At 52.8% G+C, this 27,509-nt stretch overlaps 12 protein-coding genes across 12 annotated transcripts; 4 read left to right on the plus strand and 8 right to left on the minus strand.

Annotated features, from left to right (window-relative positions):
• Positions 1-553: 553 nt before the first annotated feature.
• Positions 554-4,184, minus strand: N7457_000479 (forkhead domain protein; the record flags this gene model as incomplete). The annotated part of the gene is made up of 3 exons (XM_057171547.1): positions 554-846; positions 1,006-1,257; positions 1,484-4,184. The coding sequence occupies 3 exons, from the start codon at positions 4,182-4,184 to the stop codon at positions 554-556; spliced, it is 3,246 nt and encodes a 1,081-aa protein (XP_057035450.1).
• An 814-nt stretch (positions 4,185-4,998) lies between these two features.
• N7457_000480 (uncharacterized protein) lies at positions 4,999-5,888 on the plus strand (the record flags this gene model as incomplete). The annotated part of the gene is made up of 2 exons (XM_057171548.1): positions 4,999-5,485; positions 5,596-5,888. 2 exons carry the CDS (start codon positions 4,999-5,001, stop codon positions 5,886-5,888), a joined length of 780 nt encoding a protein of 259 aa, XP_057035451.1.
• A 507-nt stretch (positions 5,889-6,395) lies between these two features.
• Positions 6,396-7,640, minus strand: N7457_000481 (cyclic nucleotide-binding domain-containing protein; the record flags this gene model as incomplete). The annotated part of the gene is made up of 1 exon (XM_057171549.1): positions 6,396-7,640. The coding sequence occupies one exon, from the start codon at positions 7,638-7,640 to the stop codon at positions 6,396-6,398; it is 1,245 nt and encodes a 414-aa protein (XP_057035452.1).
• Positions 7,641-9,081: 1,441 nt separating this feature from the next.
• Positions 9,082-10,786, plus strand: N7457_000482 (carbohydrate-binding module family 48 protein; the record flags this gene model as incomplete). Its single annotated transcript, XM_057171550.1, has 3 exons — positions 9,082-9,104; positions 9,164-9,296; positions 9,503-10,786. 3 exons carry the CDS (start codon positions 9,082-9,084, stop codon positions 10,784-10,786), a joined length of 1,440 nt encoding a protein of 479 aa, XP_057035453.1.
• A 638-nt stretch (positions 10,787-11,424) lies between these two features.
• N7457_000483 (ELL-associated factor) lies at positions 11,425-12,642 on the plus strand (the record flags this gene model as incomplete). Its single annotated transcript, XM_057171551.1, has 1 exon — positions 11,425-12,642. The coding sequence occupies one exon, from the start codon at positions 11,425-11,427 to the stop codon at positions 12,640-12,642; it is 1,218 nt and encodes a 405-aa protein (XP_057035454.1).
• A 769-nt stretch (positions 12,643-13,411) lies between these two features.
• N7457_000484 (uncharacterized protein) lies at positions 13,412-14,815 on the plus strand (the record flags this gene model as incomplete). The annotated part of the gene is made up of 1 exon (XM_057171552.1): positions 13,412-14,815. One exon carries the CDS (start codon positions 13,412-13,414, stop codon positions 14,813-14,815), a length of 1,404 nt encoding a protein of 467 aa, XP_057035455.1.
• A 562-nt stretch (positions 14,816-15,377) lies between these two features.
• N7457_000485 (uncharacterized protein) lies at positions 15,378-15,743 on the minus strand (the record flags this gene model as incomplete). The annotated part of the gene is made up of 1 exon (XM_057171553.1): positions 15,378-15,743. The coding sequence occupies one exon, from the start codon at positions 15,741-15,743 to the stop codon at positions 15,378-15,380; it is 366 nt and encodes a 121-aa protein (XP_057035456.1).
• Positions 15,744-17,984: 2,241 nt separating this feature from the next.
• Positions 17,985-18,487, minus strand: N7457_000486 (AGC-kinase C-terminal; the record flags this gene model as incomplete). Its single annotated transcript, XM_057171554.1, has 2 exons — positions 17,985-17,989; positions 18,043-18,487. The coding sequence occupies 2 exons, from the start codon at positions 18,485-18,487 to the stop codon at positions 17,985-17,987; spliced, it is 450 nt and encodes a 149-aa protein (XP_057035457.1).
• A 1,118-nt stretch (positions 18,488-19,605) lies between these two features.
• On the minus strand, positions 19,606-20,612 carry N7457_000487 (dihydroneopterin aldolase family protein; the record flags this gene model as incomplete). The annotated part of the gene is made up of 2 exons (XM_057171555.1): positions 19,606-19,788; positions 19,863-20,612. 2 exons carry the CDS (start codon positions 20,610-20,612, stop codon positions 19,606-19,608), a joined length of 933 nt encoding a protein of 310 aa, XP_057035458.1.
• An 834-nt stretch (positions 20,613-21,446) lies between these two features.
• On the minus strand, positions 21,447-23,275 carry N7457_000488 (uncharacterized protein; the record flags this gene model as incomplete). The annotated part of the gene is made up of 6 exons (XM_057171556.1): positions 21,447-21,987; positions 22,046-22,119; positions 22,530-22,690; positions 22,746-22,751; positions 22,818-22,946; positions 23,224-23,275. The coding sequence occupies 6 exons, from the start codon at positions 23,273-23,275 to the stop codon at positions 21,447-21,449; spliced, it is 963 nt and encodes a 320-aa protein (XP_057035459.1).
• Positions 23,276-23,940: 665 nt separating this feature from the next.
• On the minus strand, positions 23,941-25,975 carry N7457_000489 (electron-transferring-flavoprotein dehydrogenase; the record flags this gene model as incomplete). Its single annotated transcript, XM_057171557.1, has 3 exons — positions 23,941-24,040; positions 24,101-25,619; positions 25,684-25,975. 3 exons carry the CDS (start codon positions 25,973-25,975, stop codon positions 23,941-23,943), a joined length of 1,911 nt encoding a protein of 636 aa, XP_057035460.1.
• Positions 25,976-26,979: 1,004 nt separating this feature from the next.
• N7457_000490 (uncharacterized protein) lies at positions 26,980-27,458 on the minus strand (the record flags this gene model as incomplete). Its single annotated transcript, XM_057171558.1, has 2 exons — positions 26,980-27,088; positions 27,262-27,458. The coding sequence occupies 2 exons, from the start codon at positions 27,456-27,458 to the stop codon at positions 26,980-26,982; spliced, it is 306 nt and encodes a 101-aa protein (XP_057035461.1).
• Between the last annotated feature and the right edge of the window lie 51 nt (positions 27,459-27,509).

The raw sequence follows: 27,509 nt of genomic DNA on the forward strand, positions 1-27,509 counted from the left end.
AGATGTACACGAGAGAGGCTCCAAGTTTCCCATATAAAAGATTGATACATTAACGTCCTGTCTATTAGGCTACAGTATGTTCAAGAACAAATCACACCCCAATTCGCCGTATCTCCTTTTCTAAACACCGTCCGTGGCATATCAGTCCCGTAAATGTGGATGGTATTTCTATCATGCTGAGCTTTTACGCTTTTATATCAGGCGGACCGGGTTCACGCCCTGGAGAACAAAAGAGAAGAAAAGACAAAACAGGGATCATTCCAGACTAGAAGATCCTCTACACCTCCCAAAACGCTGGCGATGAGCCAAGCAAGATTCGAAGCGACAAGACAGGCGCATGCAGGACGCCCGAGAAAAACAGAGGGATATCATTAGGATCTCCAAAGAATCCAGACATGTAAAACAATCAAAGAGTAAATTGAAGGGGGGGTAGGGTAGAAAGAGAAGGAAGAAGAAGAAAAGAATAAAAAAAAGCAAAAAGCAAAACCATAAGACTCGTAGATTCGATAAGTCGTCAGGGAGGAGAACCATTCCAATACAGCCAAAGGACCATTTATTCGTCTTTCAGACTACCGACCAGGTCACGCAGTACACCGGTGATGACGGCTTCGTCTTTTGGCTCGCCACCGGGGAAGGAGCTTTCCGTGGCATCGCCCAACACGCGTGCGCGCGCACTCCGGAGAACTTCTCGGATGTAGTTCTTGTCCTCGTAGTCTTCCATCAGGACAGCTTCGAAGTCATCGATTGCCTTGTTCGCTCGGTCAATGAACGAAGATGACTCTTGGGGCCCTGGTGCAGAGTTCTGCTGGATAGGGTGTTGCTGTTGGTGGTGATGGGCTGGAATCCCTGAAGACGGGTGGTGCTGATGCTGAAGCTGGTGCTGCTGTTGGTGGTGCTGCTGGTGTTGCTGCTGGTGGTGAGGTGCCTGGTGGTGCTGCTGAGGAGGATGTGACATCTGCTGCGACTGGTGCTGGACCGGTTGATGCTGATGTTGGAACTGGACACCCCCAGCTGGAGGGTAGGCCCGAGGCTGCGTATTGGGATGAGGGGGTTGGGAGGATGGCGGTTTTTGTTGAGGGTAGGGGGAGTGATGCTGGGGCGGTCGCTGAGGAGGCATTGGGGTCTGCAACTGTTGCTGTTGCCCACCCTGCGAAGTGGGAGCAGATGCATATGGCGAAGTGTAGGTTGAGGGGATAGTCGCCGCGAATGCAGCCGGGAGGTTGTTGCGCAGCTGGCTGGGAATAGGGAAGGAGGCAGCTGGGTTGATAGGTGCCGGTGCCGGTGCCGGTACCGAAGCCGCTGGTGCTGTTGGTACTGGCGCGGGTGCCTGTACTGGTGCGGATACAGGGATAGGAGCCGGAGCAGGCGTTGGCGCAGGCGACGGGATAGGAGCAGACACAGGGACAGGAGGAGGCGCAGGCGCAGGTGCGGGCACCGGTGCCGAAACCTGAGGCGGGGGCGGAGCAGGAGCAGGAGCTTGAACCGGAGGAGCAGGGGGGAGGAGCAACAGGCGTAGGAACAGAAGCCTTCGGTGGAGGTGGATAGGGATTGGGCTGTGGTTGAGGTCCTCCCACAGTAATAGATGCTGGGAAAGGAGCAGGCGGGATAGAAGGGAATTGGAAATGCTGCGGCGGATTTGGCACAGGTGGCGGGCCTTGAGGTTGTGCATAAGAATGGGAGTGGGACATCTGAGGCATGTACTGCTGGGGAGGAGGTGCAGGCTGCGGCGGCGGCGAAGGACGCCGTTTCTTCTCTTTCTCAACAGATGCGCCAGGAATAAGCTGCCATGACCATCCCTTGCCGTCTCGCTCTGCGTGCATGAACAGATGGCCGTTGCCGTTCAGATTATGTCGTACACTGGATGTCCATCCCTCAGTTTCACACTTGAAGCGGAAGTACGGATACTTCAGTTTAAGCGCGCGGTAGATCTGCTTCAGCGTCATTGGCGTGCCAGCTTCCGTCAGAGCGTCGAAGATGAGAACAGCGTAGTTGTATGGAGGCTTCGCCAAATCCTCGGGGGTGTAAGCAGACTCCGGAGGATAGTTGGGAGACGGTGACCGTGATGGCTTCCGCTTTTTGACCGGTGGAGGCTTGACGTATTCTTGGGGCGGCTCTGTAGACAAATGACCACCTTCCGTTGAAGGAAGAGGAGAGTCCATCGGCGTGCCATCGGGCTTCTTTCTCTTGGTGTATTTCCGCTTCTCCGCTGGTTTGTTCGTTGGCGACTCGGGAATGATTTCCTTGGCAACTGTCTTTCCTGCTTTGGGCACCTTCAGTGGAGGCGGCGTAACACCTCCATTGGCCTCACGCTTGGCAGCAATCTTCTGTTCCCGGGCAAGCTCAGCTCGCTCGCGCTTGGACATAATCCCATCCTTGGGAGGACGTCCAGGTCCACGGCGGCGAGCAGGCTGTGAATCATTGTCAGCTGTCTCAATAGAATCCATTGGTTGGGCTGATGATTTGGGATCCTTTGTCTTGAGAATGATCTTCTTCGATGGTTCCCTGCTCTCCCCGCTGTCGCTTCCAACTCTCTCGGATTCATCGATATCGTCCTCGACTTCGATCGAAGGACGGGCATCTTTTTCTTTCTCCTTTTCTTCCTCTGCTTCGGCTTCCTCTGCCAATTTCTCTTCCATCCGGTCGGCTCCTGTCTCACCGATAGGAACGTCTGGTAGCAAGAAGCGGATGCGCACACCTCCAATCTGGATATAGTCGCCGCTGTGTAACGGTCGAACCTGTCCTGGAGATAGCCAATCGGCACCAATAAACGCTCCGTTGCGACCCATGACTTCCATCTCAAACAAATTACGATCAAAGTTATATGAAATCCGGACATGTCTTCGAGAAATCCCTCGGTGGCCTGCGGCACTGCCGTCAACCGTCGTTGGGGGGTGGATTGGGATGGTAGGGCAAGAATCAGGAGACGGGAGTAAAGCCAGCGCATCAACGGGCTTTGCATCTCCGTTTCCTTCCTGTAAAGATTGCATTGCGAGGGCATTGTAATCCGTGGTCGATTGTAATTGCGCCGGGTTGGCATGCAAGGGTACAACGGCCTCGTCAAAGGAGGATTTCGAGGATCTTCGGCTCATATTTAGGTTGCCCGGAAGATGCGGAGGTACATCTGGATCGAAGCCCATGATACCTCCGCGATCGCTGACAACACTGCCCATCATTGCAGCACTCTCCTCCCGCTTCATACGATTCGGCGTATGGGATGTATTTCCTCCACTGGAACTCTTCGCTCGAGAGCTTCGCACGGCCTGCCGGTACTGGAACTCTCGGTGATGGGCAGCACGGGCGGCGCGCACATCTCGCCCTAGGATGAATGAATAGGTATTGACGTAGAAATGCCCATCGTCAAACTCCAACTTAGCAAAAGCTTGAATCTTTGGTTCCGATCCAGCAATTGACGCTGCCGCCTCTTGGTATCCTAAAGCTGACAGGTCGGCATTTTGCGAAAGGAAGGCGGCCGTGAGCAGCTCGTTCTGCTGGAGGGCTTCAAACGCATTTTTCGGGGCGGAAGAAAAATCCAACGGCGGGAGGAGAGAGGGCTGGTCTGTACTCAATTTCGGGTTCATGGGATCGGACAAGGTACCCAGGGCATCTGTCGAGGTAAATCCTGTATGGCTTAAATCTTGAGCAGAGTTTGTCCCCATAAGCTCGGTACCTAGAGCTTTTCCATTCAACAAATCATGAATCTCACGGGATATTGAGTTTGTATCTTGCTGCAAGCCGGGGTCGATTGGCGTAGGATTTTGAGCAGCCATATCGAATGGCTGGGAAATTGAGTCGTCCATCTTGATATCCATGTGAAGATCCTGGTCCTCACCCTGATGTGCCGGTTGTATCGTGGTAGGGGTCGAGTTCGGCGCTGATTGATTCCCTAGAAGTTGTGCTAGGAGCGCGCTTGCGGCGTTTTGTGTAGTTGCATCTTGCTGATGTTGCGCTGCTGAAAAGTCGTGGGTGTCTAAGCATTCAGTTTTGATTGCGACGTCCGGGGCGGTCATCCCGTTAGGAGTTGACGGGGCAGAATTATTCTGCATGGCGCGGATTGCGGAGTCGTCTCGAGGATTGGAAGGGGGCGTTGTTTTTGGTGAGCAGCCATAGTCGTACAGGGGGTTATCGGGGCCTGGATCAGGCGGTCGATGGCCCACGGCTGGCGCAGTCATGGTCTGCGACGACATGACAGGCTGGTGCTAGGGAATAAGAAAGAGATGAAGTTCCAACAGGAAGTTCTCAACTTTGGGCCCGGGCGGTGAGCGGTGGCCGAGTTGGTCGCTGCAGGTGGCCGTAGTCACCGCTGACTAGTTCATTGTTTTCCTTCGTCTTCTTTCAACTTTTGTGACTGGTCGCGGTTTCACTTGTCCGGTTCACCTGGGCAGCGAAGATGGTCTGAGGGGGTTTCTCCTGGACTAAAAGCCTGAGTCTTGGAAAGAAAAGCGCCGATGATCCTCTCCGGGACGAATTTTCTTTCCCGCCCCGCCCAAATCCATATTCTCTCCGACTCGATCCACTTACGATGGACTGGTTCCTCACCGGTTCTGTTGATCGATAGAGAGGGCCTAGATCTATACGTCCTTTACTGGCTGGATTCGATTATCCCCATGGACCTCTTGACCACCCCTGTAGAGCCTCGTGAACGCTACCTCTAAGCCTCGGTTTGTTGACCATGTTGTCGGCTCGGTGGACCCCGACCCCTCCCCTGATATTCGGTGGCTTGCCTCTCCACCAGGAGATTGGATTTGATGTTTTATGGCCCGGGATGAGGGGAAGTCACCAAAGTACTGTTCTTTGAACATTCTTCAACATTCCTCGTATCATATTTGTAACTCGTATCTATGCAAGGGATACCGTGTCCGATTCTGTGGGGGAAGCGGAGTCCCTTGTACGGAGTAAACAAGTCCAATTAAGCTCCACGAGGATCATCTTATCGATAAACGAAAAATAGCCTATGTTTTTTACACTCCTTCACCTACGCAACACAACCCAGAAAGAAAGATGCCCTCGAAATCCAAGAAACCCGATCCAAAACCTCAACCTAAAACCACGACCCCAAATTGGCCTCCCCTCCGTCCTCTCCTCCCCGCCGCCGACCTAACACTGACACCCATCCTCACCGACCAAATCTACCTAATTCGCAACTTCCTCCCAGGCACCCTCTGCAAAACCTACACCTCATTCCTCGCTTCGCTACCGTTGACGACCACACCGGGAAAACCAAAGAAAGACGAGGCGTTGCGGGTCAACGACCGCTTCCAAATCGACGATGCACGGTTTGCGGAGATGCTATGGAGCACGACAGCGCTGAAAGAGCTAGTCACAACGCGATTCGAAGAAGACGACTACGAAGATCCAGATGAGAATAACAGCAATCCATCTGATCTTGCTGAACGAGCGCGCCAACTCTGGGGCGGAGACCCGTTGGGCTTGAATCCTAATATTCGCATCTATCGATATTCGGCGGGGCAGTTCTTTGGTCAGCACTGTAAGGACCCGCGGACCCTTTTGAAATACTGCGGCATGAATCCATGCGCACATATGCCTATATTAGAAGCGAAACATAAAAAAAATATACTAATATCTTGAACAATACAGACGATGATGCCAACAACGTCACCCTCCCCCCGCCGAACTCACGCTCGAAAGCAACACCCGCGCGCACAACATGGACTCTCCTAGTCTATCTGACCTCCTGTAGCGGCGGCGAAACCATCTTCTACCCGGATGCGACGCGGGAGAACCGTAACCCGGAGCCGATAGCCGTTGCGCCGGAGGTTGGGATGGCATTGTTGCACCGACATGGAGATCATTGCATGATTCACGAGGGGGCTGAGGTCACCGGTGGGGAGAAGTGGGTTTTGAGAAGTGACTTGGTAGTTCCGCGGTGATATACTAGCGGTGATGGATGCTTTTCGGGGGTTGTAGATAGGTCGCTCCTGGGGAGAAATAGGTAGGATAATCGTAGTGGGCGGGTTCCTACGCGAATTCGAACTTTGGGTACTTGAAGTATAACGGGCATTCCAGTTGGGAAATCAAACACAAATTCTACTCATTCTGCTGGGCCGTGTTTAGAGTGTGGGACCAATCGGGTGCATGAGGCAGTAGCAAAACGAATAATATGATCAAGGACGACAGTAGGTCCCTGCCATAGACGGCGCACAAAACAAGAGTTAGGATAGATACAGTCGGATGGTCATAAAGAGTGGAAAGAATGCTGGGCAGGAGATTGAAGACAAATCATGAACAAGAAAAAGAAAATAGATCATCAGTTATTGGGATAGCAGATGAGTTCTGAGACTCAACAAAGTGACAGATAAACACTGGAGTGCTAAATTCCGCCAATGAAGAGTCTAATTCCCCCTTTCAAAATCCCCCGGCATCAATGTCACATCATATCACAGTCCTTTGGAAACAGGAGACCCTTTTGCATCCAGCTCATACTCGGCCCGTCGCATCATTCCTTCGACGGGACCGAGAAGTCGCTTGAATCCGTCCCGACCCAACCGTGCCACCTTCACATCCGTCTTGGTGGTGATGCTCGCCTGCCGTGGCTTATCATCTAGCAGAGCAAGCTCACCGAAGTAATCGCCTCGGTGGTAGTTCTTGACGGGTCCAGAGACACCATTCTTGGTGGCCTCGGCTTCGCCTGACTCCAAAAGATAGAAAGCATCTCCTGGGTCGCCTTCGTGGATGATGGTGGAATTAGCTGGATACTTAATGGTATCCAGGGCATCGGCGATCTTTGAGCGCTCATATGGCTTCAGAGAAGAAAGTAGTGGGACTTCCTCCAGGAAAGCCTCGTACATGCGACGGCGCTGGAATGCCGAGTCCATTAGGATGCGTCGGAAAGTGATGCGGTCAAGGGCCCAGAGGGTGCTCTTTGCCTCGGTGGAGATCACTGTCGCGGCACGTGGGGCATTGTACATCAGAGCCAGTTCACCAAAGGAACCTCCAGGTCCAGTGGAGGCGACCTTGTTGCCCAGACCATCGGGACCGGGCTGCACAGCACCGGAAGTGTGAATATAGATATCAAAGTTTCCCTTCTCGACGATGTAGAAATAATCACCCGCATCCCCTTGAGAGATGACCTTGATATCCTTCGCCGGGATCGGCTTCTCTACCAGAGCGTTGAGGACGGTTGTGAATTGATCATCGTCGAGGTGAGAGAAGAGGAAGTTGCTACTGACTGCGCTCTTGAGCCGGGAGACCTGCTCTTCGGTCTTGGGGTGGTGGGGAGGCGACCAGCTCTCTGAACCGGCCTCGGTGGGATTTAACGATTCCGCTGAGACTGAGGTCCGGCGACCTAGCGCGTAATTGCTGGGGAACCCTTGCTGTGCGGATCGCTCCGGGAGAGGGGCTAGCTCCCCCTCGTGGTCACCATCCTCCCCCGGATTCTGTGAGAAGGGGCTCCGGCTAAACAGCGAACCCCCCATTTGTGATCCTCCTTCGATCGGTGCATTATCTCCAAATAAGGCGCGGCCGGGCGGTATAGGGCGCGGGTTGGACTGTCGAAAAGTCATATCCATTGGTGACGTCACCTCGAACTCCTCGCCCTCGGGAATTTTTTGAATGCCAGCAGATTTGTCGCCGGCTGTGGTTTGAATGTTGGGGGTCACCCCCGGGGAAGAGTTATGAGCCATGATGGCGTGGACGTTGGGTCGAGGGCCGGAGAGGCCGTAACTCCGGCACTAAAGAGTGGAATGAATGTGCGACAACCGGGAGACAGAGATATTATCTATGTCTTTTTTGAATGTTAGAGAGCGGAACGGGATTGAGGAAGAAATTGAGCATATGGGGGGGGAAGGAGGAGAGGAAAGGTCGAAGAGGTAATAAGAAACGGAGGGGCAGAGCGACTCAAGGCAGTAGTGGGGATTGGTTGGAGTCTAATTGTAGGGATGCTGCATGACCTCCTCTGCCTTGGTTTCCTCTTTCTGAGTGTCTCTCTCGGTTTATTGTCTCGGGAAGTAAGAGGAAGTAAGAGGCAGTCAAGGGGAAAGGGTTGGCAAAAACTGGCACTGACGGGAAATTACCTGGAAGTGAAGCTGAAGCTTTTTACAGAAGAGCGGGGAGGAAGATCGGGAGGTCCGACTTAATATGCCGGCAATCGAGGGTATAATCGTACAATCCACGAAGAACAAAGGGGGTGGAATTCTGGAATTATTGGAAGATGAGGGGTAGGCGGGACACTAAAGCCTGGTCTGAGCTTCGTCGATCATGGATGAGTCGGCTCTGCACCTCCCTACGATGTACTCCTCCGTACTTAGCTATGTACGGAGTGCTAAGTGAGCGACGTCACTCGTTATCCTCGGCTGGAGTCACGGGCTCGACACCAATGAACGTGAATCCTGGGAAAAGAGACCAAGGAACCATGCAAAAAGCTTCGTTAAGCCCCGTCTTCCAAGTGTCTTCTAGAAGCAAGAGAATTGCACGTTCGCCACTTTCGTGGCGAGGTGTGTTCTCTACCTATCATTCCCGGTCATATGTCATGGACTCTGTTGCGATGTCACCCCCGGTGGGGATGGTCTGCAGTGTGGAACTTTGATAGGCTGGCCACCGAGCAGAATATCTATATCCATAGCTATAACCTCGTGCTCCTTGAAGAAAAGGGACTCCGTCCTCCGTACTCCGTACAGTTGATCGCCTAATATTTCCTGGGTATGAGTAAAAATAGCGAATAGATTAGGGCTAGAAACTAGTACCTGTTAGCCCTCTAGCTTGCCAATAGCCCCTAAAAAAGTACTTTACCCCCTAAACGCCAGAGCTTGGGCACGTCATGGAGCACAGTCTAGAGCTGGCGCATAGACCCGGATGGAGCCGTGGTTGACCTGCGAGAGCCAGCGCTCTCTCTCTCTCTTCTGGTCGAATGGACTTTTGCAGTTCAAAGTCAAAAAGAAGAAAAGATAAGCCGAATCACCTCGACAGCGCTAGTTCCTCTCCAGGGCTCTCTCTCTCCAGGGTCAGGCACTGGTCTGTGTCACACCCCACTGCTTTAGTCCTAATTCACCACGATCGTCCTTTACCTTTTTCTCCCAACCACACGGATTTCTGCGTTCGCAACTCATTTTTCCCACAGCCGTAGACATGGGCACTTTCACATTCCAATGGTGAGTGAAAATTGAAAGTCTCGAGACTGGTGGCACAATGCTGAGACGGTTACTCACAGGCCTTATGATGCAAACGAGGTGTTCGTCACAGGCACTTTCGATGACTGGGGTAAGACGGTGAAACTGGACCGGGTGGGAGACGTCTTCCTCAAGAAGGTGGATATTTCGCCCGCGCAAAAAGTTCAATACAAGGTATGCCTTCTCTTGTTGTTTTCCCTCTTTCTCTTTCCATTTTGCCTTTTGCGCTGTAGATTTGGCGGTGAGCCTTCAGGCAACAGGGCATTCCGCTGACGTCACGTTTCGCGCGTTCCCCGTTTAAAGTCACACCTGCCCATGTTCCCCCGAGGTTACGGAGTACAGGCTCATTTCTTGGTTTTCTCTTGCTGACTGCGCGTAAGTTTGTTGTTGACGGCATTTGGACTACCGACACCAACGTACGTGAGGAGGACGACGGTCATAATAACCTCAACAACGTACTATTGCCCGAAGAGATCGAGACCGATAGCTCCACCAACGTCGCCCCCACTATGTCCGGCGTGACCCCCGATTCTACAACCGCGGCGCTCGCTGCTAATGTTCCCAAGGAGCCCAACGGAAATCTGCCCGGTACCTTCCCTGATACCCCGGGACAGGAGTCCGAACCAACGCTGTCCGTGGATCCCATTCCAGCTTCCGAAGGTTATGGCAACCCCGTCAGCCTGAACCCGGGCGAGGAAGTGCCTCATCACAGCACTCTCCACAACAACACCGTGGAATCCACTGTAAACTTGGATAAAGAGTCGTACGAGAAAGGTCAAACTCTTCCTCTGGGCGCCGGAAATCAAAACCCCAGCGATAACCTCGACCCTTTGGCATTTAACATCCCCCCAGTCACGAACAACATGATTCCTGAATCCAGCCTTCCCATGGGTGGACCTGCGCAACGCGCAACTGAGAGTGAGTCCGAGCCGACATATTCGGTGTCCCCGATCTATAGCGGAGGTCCGGCGCAACAGGCAGCCCTGGCCGATCCTGGATATACCATCCAGTCGGCTGGGCCTAACTCTACCACAGCGGCACTGGCTGCCGGCGTGCCGCTAGAGTCGAAGGGCAAGCAGCCCAACGGCGACCAGCTAGTCGAGGATGTCCCCCAAGTAGTGAAGGACTCGTTTGCCGAGGCTCACAAGGACCCAGAGGCTGCTGCCTATACGGAAGCAGTCGAGGAGAAGAAAGCAATCGAGGAGGAAATTCACAAGCATGTCCAAGTTGAAGAGTCGGGAGGAGCTCCGGCGCCTACCATCACCGCGGTCACCCAGCCGGTTGCGCCCCATCTCGCTGTTCCTGCTGGGGTAGATTCGGCAGATGTGTCGCCCACTTCGAGCCCTCCACCTGGTCGCAGTGCTGTCGCCGCCACCCCATCTTCGGCGCTGAAGAATACCGAGTCCACTGGTCCGACGGTCACAACTGGCCCTGAGACAACCTCTACTGCCGAAACCTCGACGGCGAAACCTGCAGAGCCCGCTGAGACGGCTGGAGCCGATCCGGTTCAGGCACCTGCGACCTCGCCTGCGAAGCCTGCGCAACAGTCTCCTCCCACACAATCGTCCCCCAGTACCGGAGGTACTTCTACTAATGGCGAGAAGAAGAAGAAGAAGCACCGTCTAAGTGGCTTCTTCGGCAAGCTTAAGGAGAAGCTTAAATAAACGAGCTAGAAATTGCCGATGGCCTCTGTCCTTTGGTCCCAGCCATCCTCGGTGGTACAGTCTTAGACGGTGGCTGCAATATCTGACAGGTCTCCCCCTTGCTTTTTTTTTCCCCTGTTCTCTATGATGCGTCACGTTGAATGTCCTTTGTTTTTGATTTGGATACCTCTCCTGCCCTGCTTTACTGCATTGTATTCCTGCAAGCCGCTCTGTTTATGGCCCGGTAATTCACGTCTAATGGAACTACTTTGCGTTCTGTATTCAATGTCAGCTCTATATTTTGATTGAAATGCCACTTTCACCGTCCGTCGCATGGAGCCGAAGTCGGACCCGAGGCCGGCGTAAAATGTAGCACAGAACTCGGAGTATACGCCATGTTCATTGAACATGAAACAAAGATGAGCTGTCCAAAGACCGAAATACCTGTCCAACCTCTGCTTGTTCCTAGACATTCCTAGTGTTTCAACGGGGTTTGGGTAAGCGTGGGGGATAACTGGGTCATGTCCTAATTCCGCTCTTCTCCACCTCAACCTTTCCCCGACTTTGGGGACATCTTCTTTTCCCTTCCCTTGCAAACCTGTGATTTCCGGGTCATCGCGTGCCACTGGTCTCTTCACTGTCGACCGTGAGCCGCAAACATGGCTATGGCTACCCCCACATTATCCAGCATGATCGATCCGACAAAGCAGGCCGAATACCCCATTGTGTTGGGTGAGAGGCTTGCTCAGAACCCGGATACAACCCGACTCATCAACATCAACTACAACCACAAATCCAAGTCCGCCACCGCCCAACAACGGTCGACCATCACCCCCTCACGATCCACCGAGACCGACCTCTACGACCTCGCTGTGACTGATAAGGCTCCGAACGCCGACCATACATTGTCCTATGCATACCAAGGGAGCGAGGACCCGTCGGGTGAGCGAAGCCTGGTTCTGATCTTCGACCCGGAACGAAAAGTCTTCGTTTTGGAGCCAGTCTCGACAACCTTGAACTTTAATCTACGGTCGGCTCCTGGAAAAACAGAAAAACAGGTCCGCGAGCAATACGAACAACTGCAAATAAAAGATGAGGAGGAACCAGCAACCTCGGGAGAAGACCGACAGACAGGGAGCACCAGCGAAGACGAGGGACCGGCCGATGAGAGCAATCCTTACGACTATCGCCATTTCCTCCCCAAGAACCGCCCGCAGGAGGAAAAGCCAAGCTCGGGACACAGCACCCCAGAACCTATCACGAGCAGGGCTAATACACCCTTGATATCGGCTGCCAAACCCGCACCCAAACCTGTGCCTCGCCCTAAACCACAAGCAAACCCGTTGCGACAGAAGAGGCCGCCAGCGAAACAACCTGCCAAGGCGCAACCGGTCGCAAAGCCAAGCGAGCCTGTCACTTATCTGGACCCACCTGAGCTTGAGGATGTCCGGTCGTCGCCGTCCGACCCAGGGACAGGATCGCAACACACCGGACAGTCCCCGAGCTCGAACATCATTGTCGATGGGGATCTCATCATCGATATGGGATCCCCACCGCCATCGCGCTCATTTGTGGTCAACCCGGCCTACTTCTCGTCCAACAATACCCCAGCAGACGACGATGGAGATGAAGATATAGGAGAGTTCAGTTTACCCTCCCCGGCTGGCAATGCGGCTCCGCCTACCTCATCAGCACATGCAGGTACAGCTGCCCAAGAGGACGAAATGGAAGACGACGATGCCTTGGCGGCAGAGATGGAGGCCGCGTTCGAGCAGAGTGCTCGTGAAGAGGAGGCTCGGAGTCACCATTACATTCAACCCACAACCAGACAATATGTGCCCAGTGATGATGAGAGTGAGGTCAGTGAGGAGGAGTAAACTGTTGGGGCTTTTTGTCTATTGCATCTATCAGCGTGGCGCCGGGTCGGACTTTGTTTCCATAATACTAGATACCAATTGTTTATAAGGATTGTTTCAGTGTAACTGCATATCAGTGACCAATTAAATAATATGAATATCCTCTTCTGTATTTTCTCTGTTTATATTGGAATGGTGCTCTTAACATGTGGGGTGCTTAGCAGCCCAAGTCGAATGATGTCTGTTCGTGCCCTACGGGTCCTCTCCCTCGGAGATCAGACCTCACCGTCTTTCTTCTCAACAACTCCTCGTGATCTCTCCTCTCCTCTGTGACCGCCTCCTGATAGCATTGTCATTGTATCCCAGCTCACAATGTATACATGGAGGCGGAGAATTACCTCCGCTCGGAGAAGCGTTATTCCGCTCGAAAGCTTCCCTTGTGGATTGCATTCACGATAAGTTCTCTCTTGTCTTAGAACGGTTATCTGATATTGCTTGATATTCGGGCTGACTGTGACTTTCTGTTTATCATTCCTTTTGCTCCGGTTCTTCAAATATCGTTCGCACTACACTGTCATCTCCGCCATGCGATAGAAAGCTCCGCCATGCTTGATTGGGCCTGACTACCGTAACAGTTACAACGATAACGAATATTGCCAACCTACTTGCGCGGTCTATTCCGAACCACGCGCGCCGGACGCGCTCCGATATCTGCGCGTTCTAAAGCGAAAACCTTTCATATCATTCATATCCTTCTTTCATCCCATTCAACCTACAACTTGGCGCATGAATGGCTTCTTCAACTCCGAAGCGACGAATCCCCGGCCTGCCGAATCCAGTGTTGGAAGCAGAGCAGCAAAAATGGCTATTCACTGACGAAGAATTCGAGCGCACGCCGTCGCGCATTGACAAAATCGATCGCGGGAAAGAGGACTACATTCGGCACCGTGCAGTCGAGTTCATCTGGCAAGTCAGTGTGATGCTGAAGATGCCACCACAGACCTCGATGACCGCCACAGTCTACATGCACCGCTTCCTCATGCGCTATTCACTGTTGGGCCAATATCCGGAGATGGGGTCGGACTTGATGCACCCAAAGGTGATCGCCGCGGTGGCACTGTTCGTCGCGTTTAAGGTGGACGAGACCATGCGCCGCATGAAAGACTTTGTCATCGCATGCTGCCGCGTCGCAATGAAACAGCCGAACCTAATCGTGGACGAGCAGTCCAAGGACTACTGGAAATGGCGAGATCTGATCCTCCAGAATGAGAGCGTCATGCTTGAATACCTCTGCTTCGACCTCCAGGTCGAATCACCATACCGCATCCTCTGGGATTACTCGGTCTTCCTGGGCGTCAATGAAAACCGAACCCTGCGACACTCCAGCTACTCTTTCCTCAACGACTCAACCTACACCGTGCTATGTCTCCAATTCCCACCCCGCGTCATCGCCGCCGCAGCCCTCTACGCCGCAGCCCGTCACTGCAAAGTCGCCTTCCCAGACGACCCCGAGGGCCGACCCTGGTGGGACCAGATCGACGTCCATCTCGACGATCTAATCCGCGCCTGCACGCTCATCGTCAAAATCTACGAGCGCGTCCAACAAACCCTCAGCAAGGGCTACCCAGACTTCGCCCTCTCCGACACCACCTCCCTCCCCAACGACCCAACCCGCCTCTTCGACACCGATCCCACAAAACCAGCCTCAGAGCAAGCTATCCCCACCCCTCCATCCCTCACCGTCACTCAAGACACACCAATAAATGGCCGCAAACGCTCACGCGAACCCGAACCTCATCTTCCCCATAACCCACCACCCCCTTCCCCACAAAAGCCCCACGAAAACGGCGACCACCACCGCTCCCCCAAGCGCCAGCGTACCGTCACACCCTCTCGAGAAATAGTAATTCCAACCACAGGGCCAAAAGCCCTGCCCGCCTCGCTTCCCCGCGTTCCTGCAGCTGCATTGTCACACAGCGCTACACACGCCCGCCCACCCACGAAGCCGACAGAATCCTTACTGCAGGACTCAAGTCCCGAAGAAGGCGAAGTCGACGAAAAAGAGGTCAACCCTGTTTCCCATCCGCCTCGACCTATCCCTCCAGCTGTGCACGCAGACTCTCGGAGCAGAGATGGTCCGGAGAAAGAGGAAGGCGAGGCTGATGATGGTGGGAGTGAAGAGGGCGAGATCTAAGAAATTTGAAAATCTAGCTTAGGATATCGACTCTGAGAAATCAAATGAAAAAAAAAGAATTTTGTTAGTTTAATAAGTTCTCGGGATTTGTAGAATCGGATTTATGGAGGAAGTTGGGTTCGTTTTTACCTCTTCTGCTGATGGACTTGTGTCTGTATGGCGTACGGAGTACTTAGGGCTCGTTATGGGGAGGCTATAGATTGGTTATGCTACGAGTCATTCCGCTGCCCTACGTGTCGACTTCATATAAGAACTGCGTTCTGTATGAAACCTTTTCTACAAATCAAGCTATTCAAATAACAACTAAGAATTCCAATCCGTCAACCAACTTGTATCTGCAATGTTGAATTGCTACTAATCTCCCCTTCCATTCCACACCACTCCCTCCACCATATCCTCTCACAAACCAAAGTAAACACCCCAATCACCTCCAATTCTCCCCTCCTTCTCACTCCAAGAAACACCGCACCAAGCAAGCCCTCCGCCCAGAACAACAGTATCACACACAGAACGACCCACCAACACAACAGAACCACTCAACCCCAACAATCACAGCACCCCCCTAGGGACTCCTATGAACCGACTTAATGCACCTCGCATAGCGCCAGTGCGTATCCGGGTGATCAATGATATTGTAGCACTGCCGAGAGCGGAAATACTCCCCATCGTAGGCCCAAGTATCATAGAGGAAGTCGCCCGCGCATTGTCCCGGCGCGCCGCTTCTGTAGAACTGCATTCTTTGTTCGTGCTGGCCCCAGCCGTTCTCGCGGTAGGAGGAGAAGGCCCGGATGTTGGGGACGGTGGAGTCGGCGTCGATGTGGATGTCCGTTTCTTTGCCGGTGCAGTCGGGGCCGTCGAAGACGGAAATTCCGGCGGAGAGGGCGCCTTGCAGGAGGGTTGTGGCGGCTAGGAGAGTGAGGGGTTTCATTTTGCGTTGTGGAGGATGGAGAGGTTGTGTGGTAGCTGGATTGGATATATGGGGTGGCTTTTATAGAGTCTTGGGCATGGAGGGAGATCGGGTTGGGATGGTTAGGGTTTCCTGATTTGGAGGTATTGGTTGACGCAGGCGTTTAGAGCTGAGTCGTGGATGGGGCTTGTAGATACGCTGGTTAGGGCTGGCTTCGCTATGGTTGGGGAGGAGCCTTTGAATGTTCTATGCTGATATGCATGAGTGGGTGAATGGCGTATACCCTCTCCCTCTAGGGATTTAGATCTCGAGAATACGCATACGATGATAATCGTCCTCCATCGGTTGTCTGGCTTACATGGTCTTACTGTCGATCGTAAGGCCGGGGTGCCCTGACGAACTGTTGTAGATGGTACCTTAGCTAGGTGCATGTAGGTAGGGGTAATTGGAATCCGATTGGCCTTCTTAATAAGAATACGCCAACGATCTGCGCAGTAACCGTGGCAAATAAGCCCTCTCGTCTTAGGCAAAATCGCTCCAATAAGCTTCTGGTTGGAGACATCTATCGATTCGCGTATAAGAATACGCCGGGTGATCTGCATAAGCGAGGTTTCTTACGCATTCATTCTTATACATCGAAGTGCCGGAGTAAGCCTTTAGGTACGAAGTACCTAAGTAAGCTGCAAAGGATGGTATACGCTTCATGTAAGAGGAATTGAAATACGCATTCACTTTGCCCAGATCTCCGTGAGTGAGATCAGGCTCGGTTTTGCTCGTCACAAAGGGACTAGGAGCGAGCACGAAAGCAGAAAACAGAAAGCCATATCACGACCTAGAATGCGGTGTATATGCGAACATACAATTGTCACCTTTACTCAACTGACACAACATCTATAGTGCTCAAAACAAGGCCGGAAACCAATCCCGAGGCCTATTGGGGGTAATAGAAAACGTAATGCAATGTGTAGGTATGAAAACGAAAACAGGTCAAAAGTATGTATTCTCCTCTCTCCTCATTCTGAATCCACTTTCCATCAATAGCCAGTAGTCATAACCCCCAATCCATGATCCAGCAAACTGCTTGAAGCAACATAACTAAATCCACCGAAGGGATTACTCTCGCTAACCCCGTCAACTTCGGCATCCTTGCAAGCCGGGAAATCTTGGCCCTTGCCATAGTACTCGTCGAAGGTGCTGGTGATCGGACTCAGCGGGAGATGGGTGAAATCGACAGAGAAGTTCTCTGCGAGAGCTGGGTCCGTGACGACAGGCTGGATGGGCGGGTCAAGTTCGCGGCGCTCGAGAGCTGCCCAGTCAATCTTGCGGAAGAAGCGGTGTTTCTTGATAATCTGCAGGTCCTTCTGTGGGTGATAGCCGAGACGCTTGGACGGGTCTTTGCGCAGGAGACGGGTGAGGAGATCCTTTGCGTCGGGTCCGAGGTAGTACGGTAGGACGAGCTTTTGCTTGACAATCTTCTCTTGCAGCTTGGCGTGGTTGTTTGCGCGGAACGGCGGGGAGCCAGTTAGGAGGTCGTAGCCGAGTGCGCCGAGGGACCACCAATCGCAGGCTTTGCCGTAGGGCTTGCCTTGGATCACCTCCGGCGCCATGTACTCGATTGTGCCGAGGAGGGAGTTGCAGCGGTCATCATCGCTGAGGGCGATCTTGCTGAGGCCGAAGTCTGTAAGGAGGAGGTGACCTTGCGCGTCGAGGAGACAGTTCTCTGGCTTCAGATCGCGGTAGAGAACGCCGACGTTTTGGTGCAGGTGTTCGAGGGCGAGGACCATCTCTGCCATGTAGAAGGCTGCGGCATCTTCTTGGAACATACGTTCCATCGCTAGGTGATGGAAGAGTTCGCCGCCTTGCGCATACTCCAGAATCAAGTAGAGCTTCTCGTGGTCTTGGAAAGCGTAGAATAGCTTGACGACAAATGGATGGCGATTGACACTCTCCAGGATTGTGCGCTCTGTCTTGGTCTGCTCGACAAGTTTCTTGTGGACAGTAAGGGAAGCCTTCCGGAATTGTTTCTGGGCATAAAGCTTGCCTGTGAGCATGTGGCGCACTAGCAACACGGTTCCGAATGAACCCTTGCCCAAACAGAGAATAGGCACGAAGTCTTCTGCTGTCATCTTCCGGCACAATTGGGTGCGCAATTCTTGGTCGAAGCTTGTGATATCTTCGTTGCGGTCCTCCAATGTCTCCGGTTGCACTGCGTCGGAGCTAACAAAGTCCTGATCCAGGGGAATTTCATAGCTGGTCAAGATCTCAGTCTGGTCGCTGTCAGAGTAGACACTGGGGGTCTGGGAAACGAGTCCGCTGGTACCGGCTGCATTGTCGGACAAACTCAAAGTGTTCAGTTGAAGCTTCAACGCACTAACGCCGTGGCCTGTGGACGCGTGCACTAATACACTAGATCCATCGAGCGCAGTCGGCGGCCGAGAAGGAGCACGAGAACTCGCAGCGGAGAAATCAGATTCCTCGTCCCCAGACGGCAAAGGAGTAAAGCCGTGGACGGTGGCGCACGCCGGCGCTACTTCATTCTTCTTCTTGTTCCTCCGTCGCTGGGATTTCGGCATCATATTTGCCTTGAGGGTCTGATTTGCAAACCCGCTGAAACCATTGGCCAGCTGCTTTGGGGGCGACATATTCTCCATGTGTGCATCCGGGCGACGGTGATTGGCCGGAATGTCGATGACGGACTGTTCGCTGTCGGCCTGCGGAGCGAATACATCTCCGACCGACAGGTCGTCGGCATTCGAGGAAGGCATTATGCTTTCGTTTTATTGCCTGTGGTAGTTCCGCAATTGGAGTAAAACACCCGAATCGGTTCAGGTGAAAGCGCCGGCAATAACCGCGGGCTATAGATTGACCTTGCACCGTTGGATGGAATGGTAGGAAGGTATTCAAAATACCTATCTAGCAGTCGCTGTTCACATAGAGAACGCCGGTTAGTCTCAATTGCCTTGATCTTGGACTGTAAAGGATGCACAGAGGGGTAGATGAGGGTTTTTGCACCCCCACTAATTAAAGCCAAGGTGAAACGTAACAAAAATTGAAAAATAAAAACCAAGAAAAATAGTGCAAAATACGGGGAAATGAGTTCGAGACTTACTTCAACTTGAGGGATTTATTGCATCAGAGCACGGTTTTCCTTCAGTGCTCGAACTAGTCTGCGATAGACCAGCCTTGAAATCCTCGAGCAGGTTTACCGTCCGCCCTTCTTCAGGACGGACCCGGGACCCCTAGCCAAGTCACCTCGCTGGCCGAGGAGTCGAAGGCCAAGGCGAAAGCAGAAAGCGCGGAGTAAATCGGTACGTCGGAAATGTCAGTAGGCGAGTCGAGGTTCAGAAGGGATGGATCAATATTGGCGGCGCCAGTAAACGAAATCAGAGCGAGCGAGGACGAGGACACAGGTGGGCACATAGAGGGAGATTTGGAGAATAGAGATGAACAGTCTTTCTTCCACAGGAAGTGAAAACAGGAAACAAGAAACAAAGCAGACGCCGCAGAAATTCAGGCGTCGATCCGGGGCTGAACCCACTAAGCCTAATGCGGATTTCACGTGTCAGATGCTGACTTTACAACGATCTCATTGATCAGTTCTCCAAGTATCTATACCTCCATAGGTACGGGGGATACATTGTCTGCTTATTCGTGTCATTTTGTTCGATATTAGCACACTCTATAGATTCGTTTAACTCGGCCCAAGTAACCCTCAGCATGTTTCCAAGGACCTATACAGCTTCCCCTGAAACAGCCTCACACGGCATCAATCAAGGGACCAACCTGCATATGAGCATCGATCTGCATATTGCAGCCTCCTGTACTCCGTACGGAGCACGGAGCACGGAGTACAACATGAAACCACTTACTCCGTACGCAGCAATTAGTGGCTCTCAAAGAAGGCCTTGCAGCGGGTAATCTCCACACCAGACCGCTGCACAAAAGCAAGAGCACTCGGCTTCTCTACCTTGACCGTCACACGCTCATTGCCAAAGTCGACAGTAACAATGCGAGCGATGAAAGTAGCCAGCGACTCCACAGACTTGAAATCAGTCTGGTCAACCTTCTACAACGTCAAAATCGGTTAGCAAACAAACAGCAAAAAAAAAAAAGATAAACCGTCAGAAACAAAACACATACCTCAGCCACAGCCCGGGTCACAGCCTGGTAAGTCTCAACGACCTTCGACCCCCAACCCAGCTGCCCAGCACCCTGGAAAGAAAGACCAACAACAACAGCCTGCTTCTCCAGCCTCTCATGGGGGTTCACGCCCAAAATAGGATAGCACCGAATCCCTTCAATGCGGAACTCCTCTTCCAAAACAACCAAATCCCGCGGCTTACCCGCATCCTCCTTCCCCAGCGCCGTAACACTCCGATATCGGAGACCCTCATCAGCACGCAGCAAGGCCTTGGGCAGATGCAATTCAACCTCACACTCTCCATAAGCCGCTGAGATATTCTTCGATGCGACCCCAGCAGCCGTAGTCTCCAACAAGCCCAGTCCGGCGTTCGCGACAACGCCTGCTATCACGCGCGGGTCTTGGCCCAGTCCGAGAGTGTCCATTTCCTCGCGCCGGGACCCATCTAGGCTGAGGAGTCTCTGGGATGGGTGTGCTGGGGATGAGGTGTTCTCGCCCATGCTGCGCACGTCGCCTTCTAGTCGGCGGAATAGCTTGCCATAATCGAGGGTCAGGGAGACGTTGTCGGTTTCAGCTGCAGTGATTATGGAGGAGTAGGAGAGCGTGAGGGTTGCGGTGCAGGGTTGGGATTTTCCCTGGCGGTGCCAGGCTTCTGGGGCGCAGGGGAGGGGGAGCTCGATGTTGCGGAGGCGGACGCTGTCGAGGACCTCCGGGCGGGGTGGGAGTTGGATTGATGATTGGTCAGTCATGGCGCGTGTAGTTGTGAATATTTGGGAAATAGAAAGCACAAATCGGAACAATTGGCGCAATGTCACGATTGAAAGTGAAGCTGAGGGGTGAGGTTTTTTGGCGGGGCACTGCAGATCATGACGGGGAAGCCCGCGCGGGCATTTCCGTGGGGGATGCTTTTTCCACTTTGGTTCTGGAATTGCTGCGAGTGATATTACAAAATTGATGGTTCTTTGAGAATTCTACATGTAATTAGCTGCCTAATTCAAGGGTGAGAAATAAGAGTGGTGTGGTGTGGCTGGCGGCATAAAGATGCCCGCTCTGAGATATATATCCAAGCCCTTTTACAATCAACGGGAGAATATAGAATGACTTTGATGCGCATCAGCTCATACAACTAATTAGACCTTTAGGTCATAAAACGAAACCGAAATGAATCGTGTTCCCTCGAAAAGCCTGCCCTATACTCCTGGAAGTAGACTGGACTCAGCATTACAAGAGAAAGTAACAAATTGAAGAAATTAAGATTTCAGATGCTAAGACAAGCACAATAGCCCAGGATTGACTGAGAAGAACCAAAGGGCAATAACCACTTAGCCTACAGCCACCCTGAAACTACCAGAGAAGAAATAGAAAAGACTCATAACTCGCGCTGTGCAGTCGCCAGGAAGAACCTTGGAAATAAAACGAATCCGGCCGCGAGAACACGCTGAACGAAAACCTCGGCAAGTGGGAAAAAGATCATGACACCATGAAATCAGTACGAGACGTTGCGGGTATTTGGCGAATGGAGGTTAACAGAAATGACAGAAGAACGGAAGAATATGCTGCAAATCCAATCAACCCCGCGCCATCTACCAGTAGCGAGGACGGTCGTAGGGAACATACTCGCCTCTCGGTGGAGAGCGAGGACGACCGTAGCCCCGGGCAGCTAGGTAGGGATCATCATAGTGGCGAGGGGGTGGGGGAGGTCGGGCCTCATAGGGATCTTCGTAGGGACGGCGTGGGGGTGGGTAGTCTTCCATCCGAGGGCGAGGAGGAGTCCGGCGGGCATACCCATCTGCATAGTAGGGATCGCGACGGAGAGGGATCGGAGATCGCTCACGGTAGTGCTCCCGGGGACTATAGCCACGAGGGGGAGGGATCCGGCGATCGTATTCATCCATGGGGGCAGGATAGGGGCGACGGGGTGGAGAGCGAGACCTGTATGGGTCCCGAACGGGTCGTTCCTCAAAGTTTTGGATCTGGAATTTGGTGAGACGGGGTTCCTCCGGGTCCGAGCCAGGTTGAGCGCTTACATCGGCGATGCACGAGACGACTGAGCCCTTGAACTCGCGCTGGTCCAGTTTCTCCACGGCAGTCTTCAAGTCGTTGGCGGTTTCAAATTCCACAAACCTTGGTCAAATGTCAATCGATTGGAAGTCTCTCTCGCGGAATACAATGGTTCACCCACCCTCTGCCCTGTTCACGGCCAGTCTCGGAGTATACCACGTCCAGTCCAGACTGACGGGCGAAATCTTTCAAGTCCTATTTAACGCAAGGTGAGTCCAGGTCCAGGAATATTCAGATGTCCGTAAATGTGGAGAGGAAAAAAAAGGGCAAGGAATCCTTGTCCAGTCCGAGGAGGTAGATCCAAAAATGGCCATCATGTCGGCATCCAAAAGTCCCCAGGGCAGGCTATGAGGTCTGACAACAGTGGATAAGGTGTATGCAAGGATTCAACAGAGCTTCTCAAGTCTCAAGGCTTTGGAGAGAAGCTATAGGAACATTCTTCAGCCACCAGGAGACGAGTGCTAATGGATTAGTACTCCAGGATCCTTGGCTCAACCAATAGCCTTGAGGACAGTGGACTGGAAACATGTGTGGACTGAGTGGAGATATGGGCTGAAGGAATCTACGCCAGGAAATCCGGGAAGGAATGGACATGGACTGCTAACCTGCCAACTAGTCTCTGGAAGACCGGAAATCTGCATGCGGAACATGGTGCGACGGGGGCGAGGGGGCGCATTGCGGTCTGGTGGTCCAGGGAACGCCTCCTTGCGACGAGGACCGCGCGCAAACTGAACCGTGAGTCGTTCGCCTTTAAAGTCACTGCCGTCTGTGGTATAGATAAGCGATAAGTCGGTGAGCAAGTTATGAGAGGGAAGGCGTACGGAAGGCTAGAGCAAAAGCAACATTAGCAATTCAGCATAGAAACATCTCAGATCCGATGGAATGTTCCTTACCCGGCACAATATCTCTGGCATCAAGTTGATCGTCATATTCGATGAAACCGAACCCGTTCATCAGCTTGATCTCCGTGATCTTACCGGAGCCATGGCTGCTGAAATGTTCCTCGATGTCGCTCTTGGTCACTGTGATAAGCAAATAGACAAAACAAGGTTAGCGCATCGATTCCAAGGTGTCCAAGAAGCACCGGTTAGATTGGTCATCCGAGGCAGAAGCTGATCCATGTGGGTAGCTGAAGCTCTCCCATTTGCTCTCACTGAGGGCGGAGGGTGTGGCTTTGGCGAAGCGATAATACGAGGGATCAGAGCACACGGGATTCCGGGCATCAGTGGAGTGACTGGGTCATGCACGGTGGTGCGTGTTCTCCAGGGCTCGGGGAAGAGGGACAGTCAGGTGCCATACCGTTGCGGGGAAGGTTCCCAAGATACAGGCGGGTGGAGGACACCTCGTTCATGGCTAATTAGAGCAACTGGATTAATCCTGGGAATTAATAGAGAGAAAGATCCGGGCCAAAGGGAATCCCAGAGATGGAAGAGATGGAAAAGCTCCGTGGTGCAGAGAGTGATGAGGTGAGCTGCCTGCAGGAAAGCAGGAAAGCAGGAAAGCAGAAAAGCAGAAAAGCGTGTAACTCGACAAACAATCCTGGGAGCAGAGAGCAGATGTAGCTGAGGAAATCCCAACGCAATTACAAAAGGTACAGGGAAAAAGAGAGGATTGAGAGGGGAAGAAGAGAGAAAGTACCGGCGCTTCTGGCGGTGGACAATTGGAGACTTTGGCCGCCTCACTTTTTCTGATCCACGTGGTTCCACCATCTTGTCGAGAAGAGAATGCCAATTCATGGCCATGGATGTATTTATATCGCTATCTCTACATGCAGGTAGAGTGAGATCCGGAGATCTCTATTTATATAATGTAGTTACTGAGTAACCCGTCAAAAACATGGGACGCAAGGTGTATGGCTTATCCCTCGTGGGCTCTCCACTGAGCATTCCACGGTTCTGCCTGTTTTTCTTTTTTTGGGTTGGGGTCTATATACATTCTTCTTTCTTATTATATCCAATACCAAATACGAAAGATCTATTTCGGTTCCTTTAAAACGCCTGAACATCCTGTAGGATATCACGTCATCACGTATTTGGGTCCTTCTCCACCTTGAGGCGTCTGCCAGTTGATGTCTTGTGTGGGGACCTTGATATCACAGGTCTTGCAGTGAATGCAGCTGGGAAATGGTTAGTATACTGAGAAAGCTACTCAGATTGAGGGGGGGGGGGGGGCTTACTTCTGTGCGTTGATCTGGAACCGGACGCCGTGCTCCTTGCTGGGATCCTCCACATATTCATAGACACCTGCAGGGCAGAATCGGTTCTCCACACCCTTATACGTGGGCCATGCAAGGTCCGTGTGCTTCTCCCAGTCCTTCACCTGCAGGTGGACCGGCTGATCTTCCTCGTGGTTGGTGCCAGTTCGGCTCACACTGGTCAAGATATCGAAACTGATCTCGCCGTCGGGCTTGGGGTATTCGATCTTTTTGTACGCAGAAGCAGGCTTGGTAGCTGCTGCGTCGGTGCCATGGTGGCTGAGGGTCCAGGGAACGCGACCCTTGAGCACGTAGGCTTCCAGACCGGAGTAGAGAAGTCCACCGAAGAAGCCTAATGGGGTATTGAACGAGGGTCGGATGTTGCGCACCTCGGACAGCTCCTTCCAAATGGTGGAGTCGCGAAGAGCCTTCTCGTAGTCAAACAGGAAGACAGTTCCCTGGTTATCGGACTGAAGCGCCGAGAAAGCAGCCTCGGCGGCCAACATGCCGGACTTCATTGCGGTGTGGGTACCCTTGATCTTCGGAACGTTCATGAAGCCGGCGGTGTCACCAATCAAGGCACCTCCGGGGAATGCGCACTTGGGGATGGACTGGAAGCCACCCTCGTTCAAGGCTCGCGCTCCGTAAGAAATGCACTTGCCGCCCTCAAGGACTTCCTTGAACATGGGGTGGTGCTTCATCTTCTGGAATTCTCCGTATGGCGAAAGCCAGGGGTTCGGGTAGTCCAATCCCACCACGAGACCGATACTGACCATGTTGTCGCCGAAGTGATACATCCAGGCTCCACCATAGGTATCCTTAGGAAGGGGGTATCCCATCGAGTGAACGATCTCGCCGGATCGGAACTTCTCAGGCTGGATCTCCCAGATTTCCTTAATTCCAAGACCATATGTCTGAGGCTGGCTGTCCCGTCGAAGGTCATATTTCTTGATCACTTGCTTGCTCAAGCTGCCGTGGCAGCCCTCAGCAAGGAGGGTGACACGGGCGTGGAACTCCATTCCTCTCTCAAAGTTCTCCTTGGCCTTGCCATCCCGGCCAAGTCCCAGGTCGTTGGTCGCAACGCCCTTCACCGAACCATCTGGGCGGTAGACCATCTCGCTAGCTGCGAAGCCAGGATAAACCTCCACACCGACCTCTTCGGCACGCTCTCCCAACCACTTGGTCAGCTCATTCAGACTGATAATGTAGTTCCCATCATTGTGCATCTGAGGGGGCACAGGGAGCGGGTATGAGCCAGTCTTGGTCAGGTAACGCATCTTCTCGCCCTTGGCGGGGGTCGCACCCTCGAAGCGGGAAGGGTTGTCTTCGGAGAGCCAGTCGGGGATCAGCTCATTGAGGGAAGTCGGTTCCAAAACATTTCCGGAAACAATGTGGGCGCCCAATTCGCCAGCCTTTTCCAGTAGAATGACTCGGAACTCTTCGTTGCCTGCTTCGTTCGCAAGTTGCTTCAAGCGAATCGCGGCGGCAAGACCGGCGGGACCTGTAATAAACCAAAGCTTAGTTCGGCTGCTTGAGGGAGTAAATTGAGATATCCGAGTACATACCACCGCCAACAATGCACACATCCACGTCGTCGGACTCCCGGTCCAATGTGCGGGGATCGAAGTCGCCATTCTCGTCGGTAAAGCGTCTTGATAGCGATTGTGAAAAGGCGCGGGTTTGCGTCGGGGCGAATAGTGCCGTTCGTGGAGTTAACCGGCGCCCGGAGGTTGTGAATGTACTGGCTGAGTGGCGAGCTGGGGCCGCAATGGCGGAGAGGGAAGTAACTCGTGAGAATCGGAGGGAGGAGCGCACTTCGCGCCTCAATAGAGGCAATACGGCACCTTTTGAGGCCATTGTGTATGGGTGATGGTAGGAAGGTCGGAGGCTCAGAATTTTAGTTAATAATTGGCATGACCGAACCGAGGGTGAAATGCGGAGGAGAATATTTAGATCCCGTTGGTCCCCAGAATCGTCGAGTACCCGGCCTTCTGGCGAAGTCGACGAAACGCCGAAAAACCGCCTACCCTCGGCTCAGCCGGCAACCAATAGGCATCGTGGCGATTATCGATTTGGAGGGCCTGAGGCGGTGAAAGGGCCCGAAGCGGAAATCGCCTCTTTTGGCCGGCGGGGTCCGGTCGCCCGTGGCTTGAGAAGCTGAACTTTTAGCATCGTTAGTGTATTGTGTACGGAGTACCGGTTATTGGAGATTGGACGGAGTGCTCCATAGCACTTTATACATCTTTATCCGCTAAACTGCTTCAATTTCTATCGATTCTCGACGCTAGATGGCCAAGATACGGGATACAGGTGATCAAGCCTGATCCCGTGCATCACATGCTCCAAGCAGGTGCAGCATATGGAGTGTCTACATAGATACTCCGTATAAGTATTCTATACGGAGTACGGGTTCCTCCGTAGTAACAATGGAATAGTCCCAACGTTGACATCATTCTCCATGTTTCCGACCTTGCATATCAATATCTGCCAGAGAATAACCTTAAATACTCAAGTCATACTAACTGTTTCAAGAGTATCAAAATCCGATCTGATCAGACTGGACCGCAATGCAGTCTTCCGTACTCCGTATTGTTACTGCGTTTCCCGGAATGTGACGATTGCGCTCCTTTTGGTATGGTATTTGGCATACTATACCATACCTGCATACCAGAATCCTCTAGAAAATGTAAAAACAATACCACGATGCGACCTGAGGCTTCCTCCAAGACTCGAGGACCATAGTTGGCAGGTCCGAATAATAGATCCGAAGCTAAAAACATGACCGATCATCGCGAAATCGCATGCCTTTTGATTCATCTAGCCTTGGCGGATGGTGGATCAACGCCGGGCGCCACCGCCTGTCAAGGCAGAATCGAAACGGCCACCTGTCCTGATGGGAATTCTTGGAACGTCGTCCGTTTGGCTGGGGCGAAACGTAAGATCATGATAGAATCAGCTGTGATGAATGAACTGTCGGTGATATTCTGTTAGATGTCAGTGAGCCATCAATATCAGGTTATGATACTGAGTAATTCTCCCCAGTGTGGTGAGGTCAGAGAGGTAGGGGAGGAAACAAGGCGAAAAAATGAGAATTTTTGTTCAGTTGCCATCCGTTAAAGCGGCAAGAGGATAGCGCGTCGTACATGGAGTGACCGAGGAGAGTCAATGACGATGATTGGACTGGCGTGGGACGGAGGGGACTATCAGGTGCAGGAGGACTGCGGACTGGCAAACCAACACCTGCAACCATGGCGCCGCGGAGGATAAAGCAAGGGCGTTCTGACCAGTCAGGGGCGTACATGGACAGAGGAGCGGAGTGCGCTGGACGAATGAGAGCCATGGGGGGTCGAGGTAGGCTGTGATTGGCCGATGAGGGAGGTTCCCAGAGCCG

The sequence above is a fragment of the Penicillium paradoxum genome, assembly GCF_028828445.1.
Source record: "Penicillium paradoxum strain IBT 22861 chromosome Unknown utg000002l_segment0_segment0, whole genome shotgun sequence".
Lineage (NCBI taxonomy): Eukaryota > Fungi > Ascomycota > Eurotiomycetes > Eurotiales > Aspergillaceae > Penicillium > Penicillium paradoxum.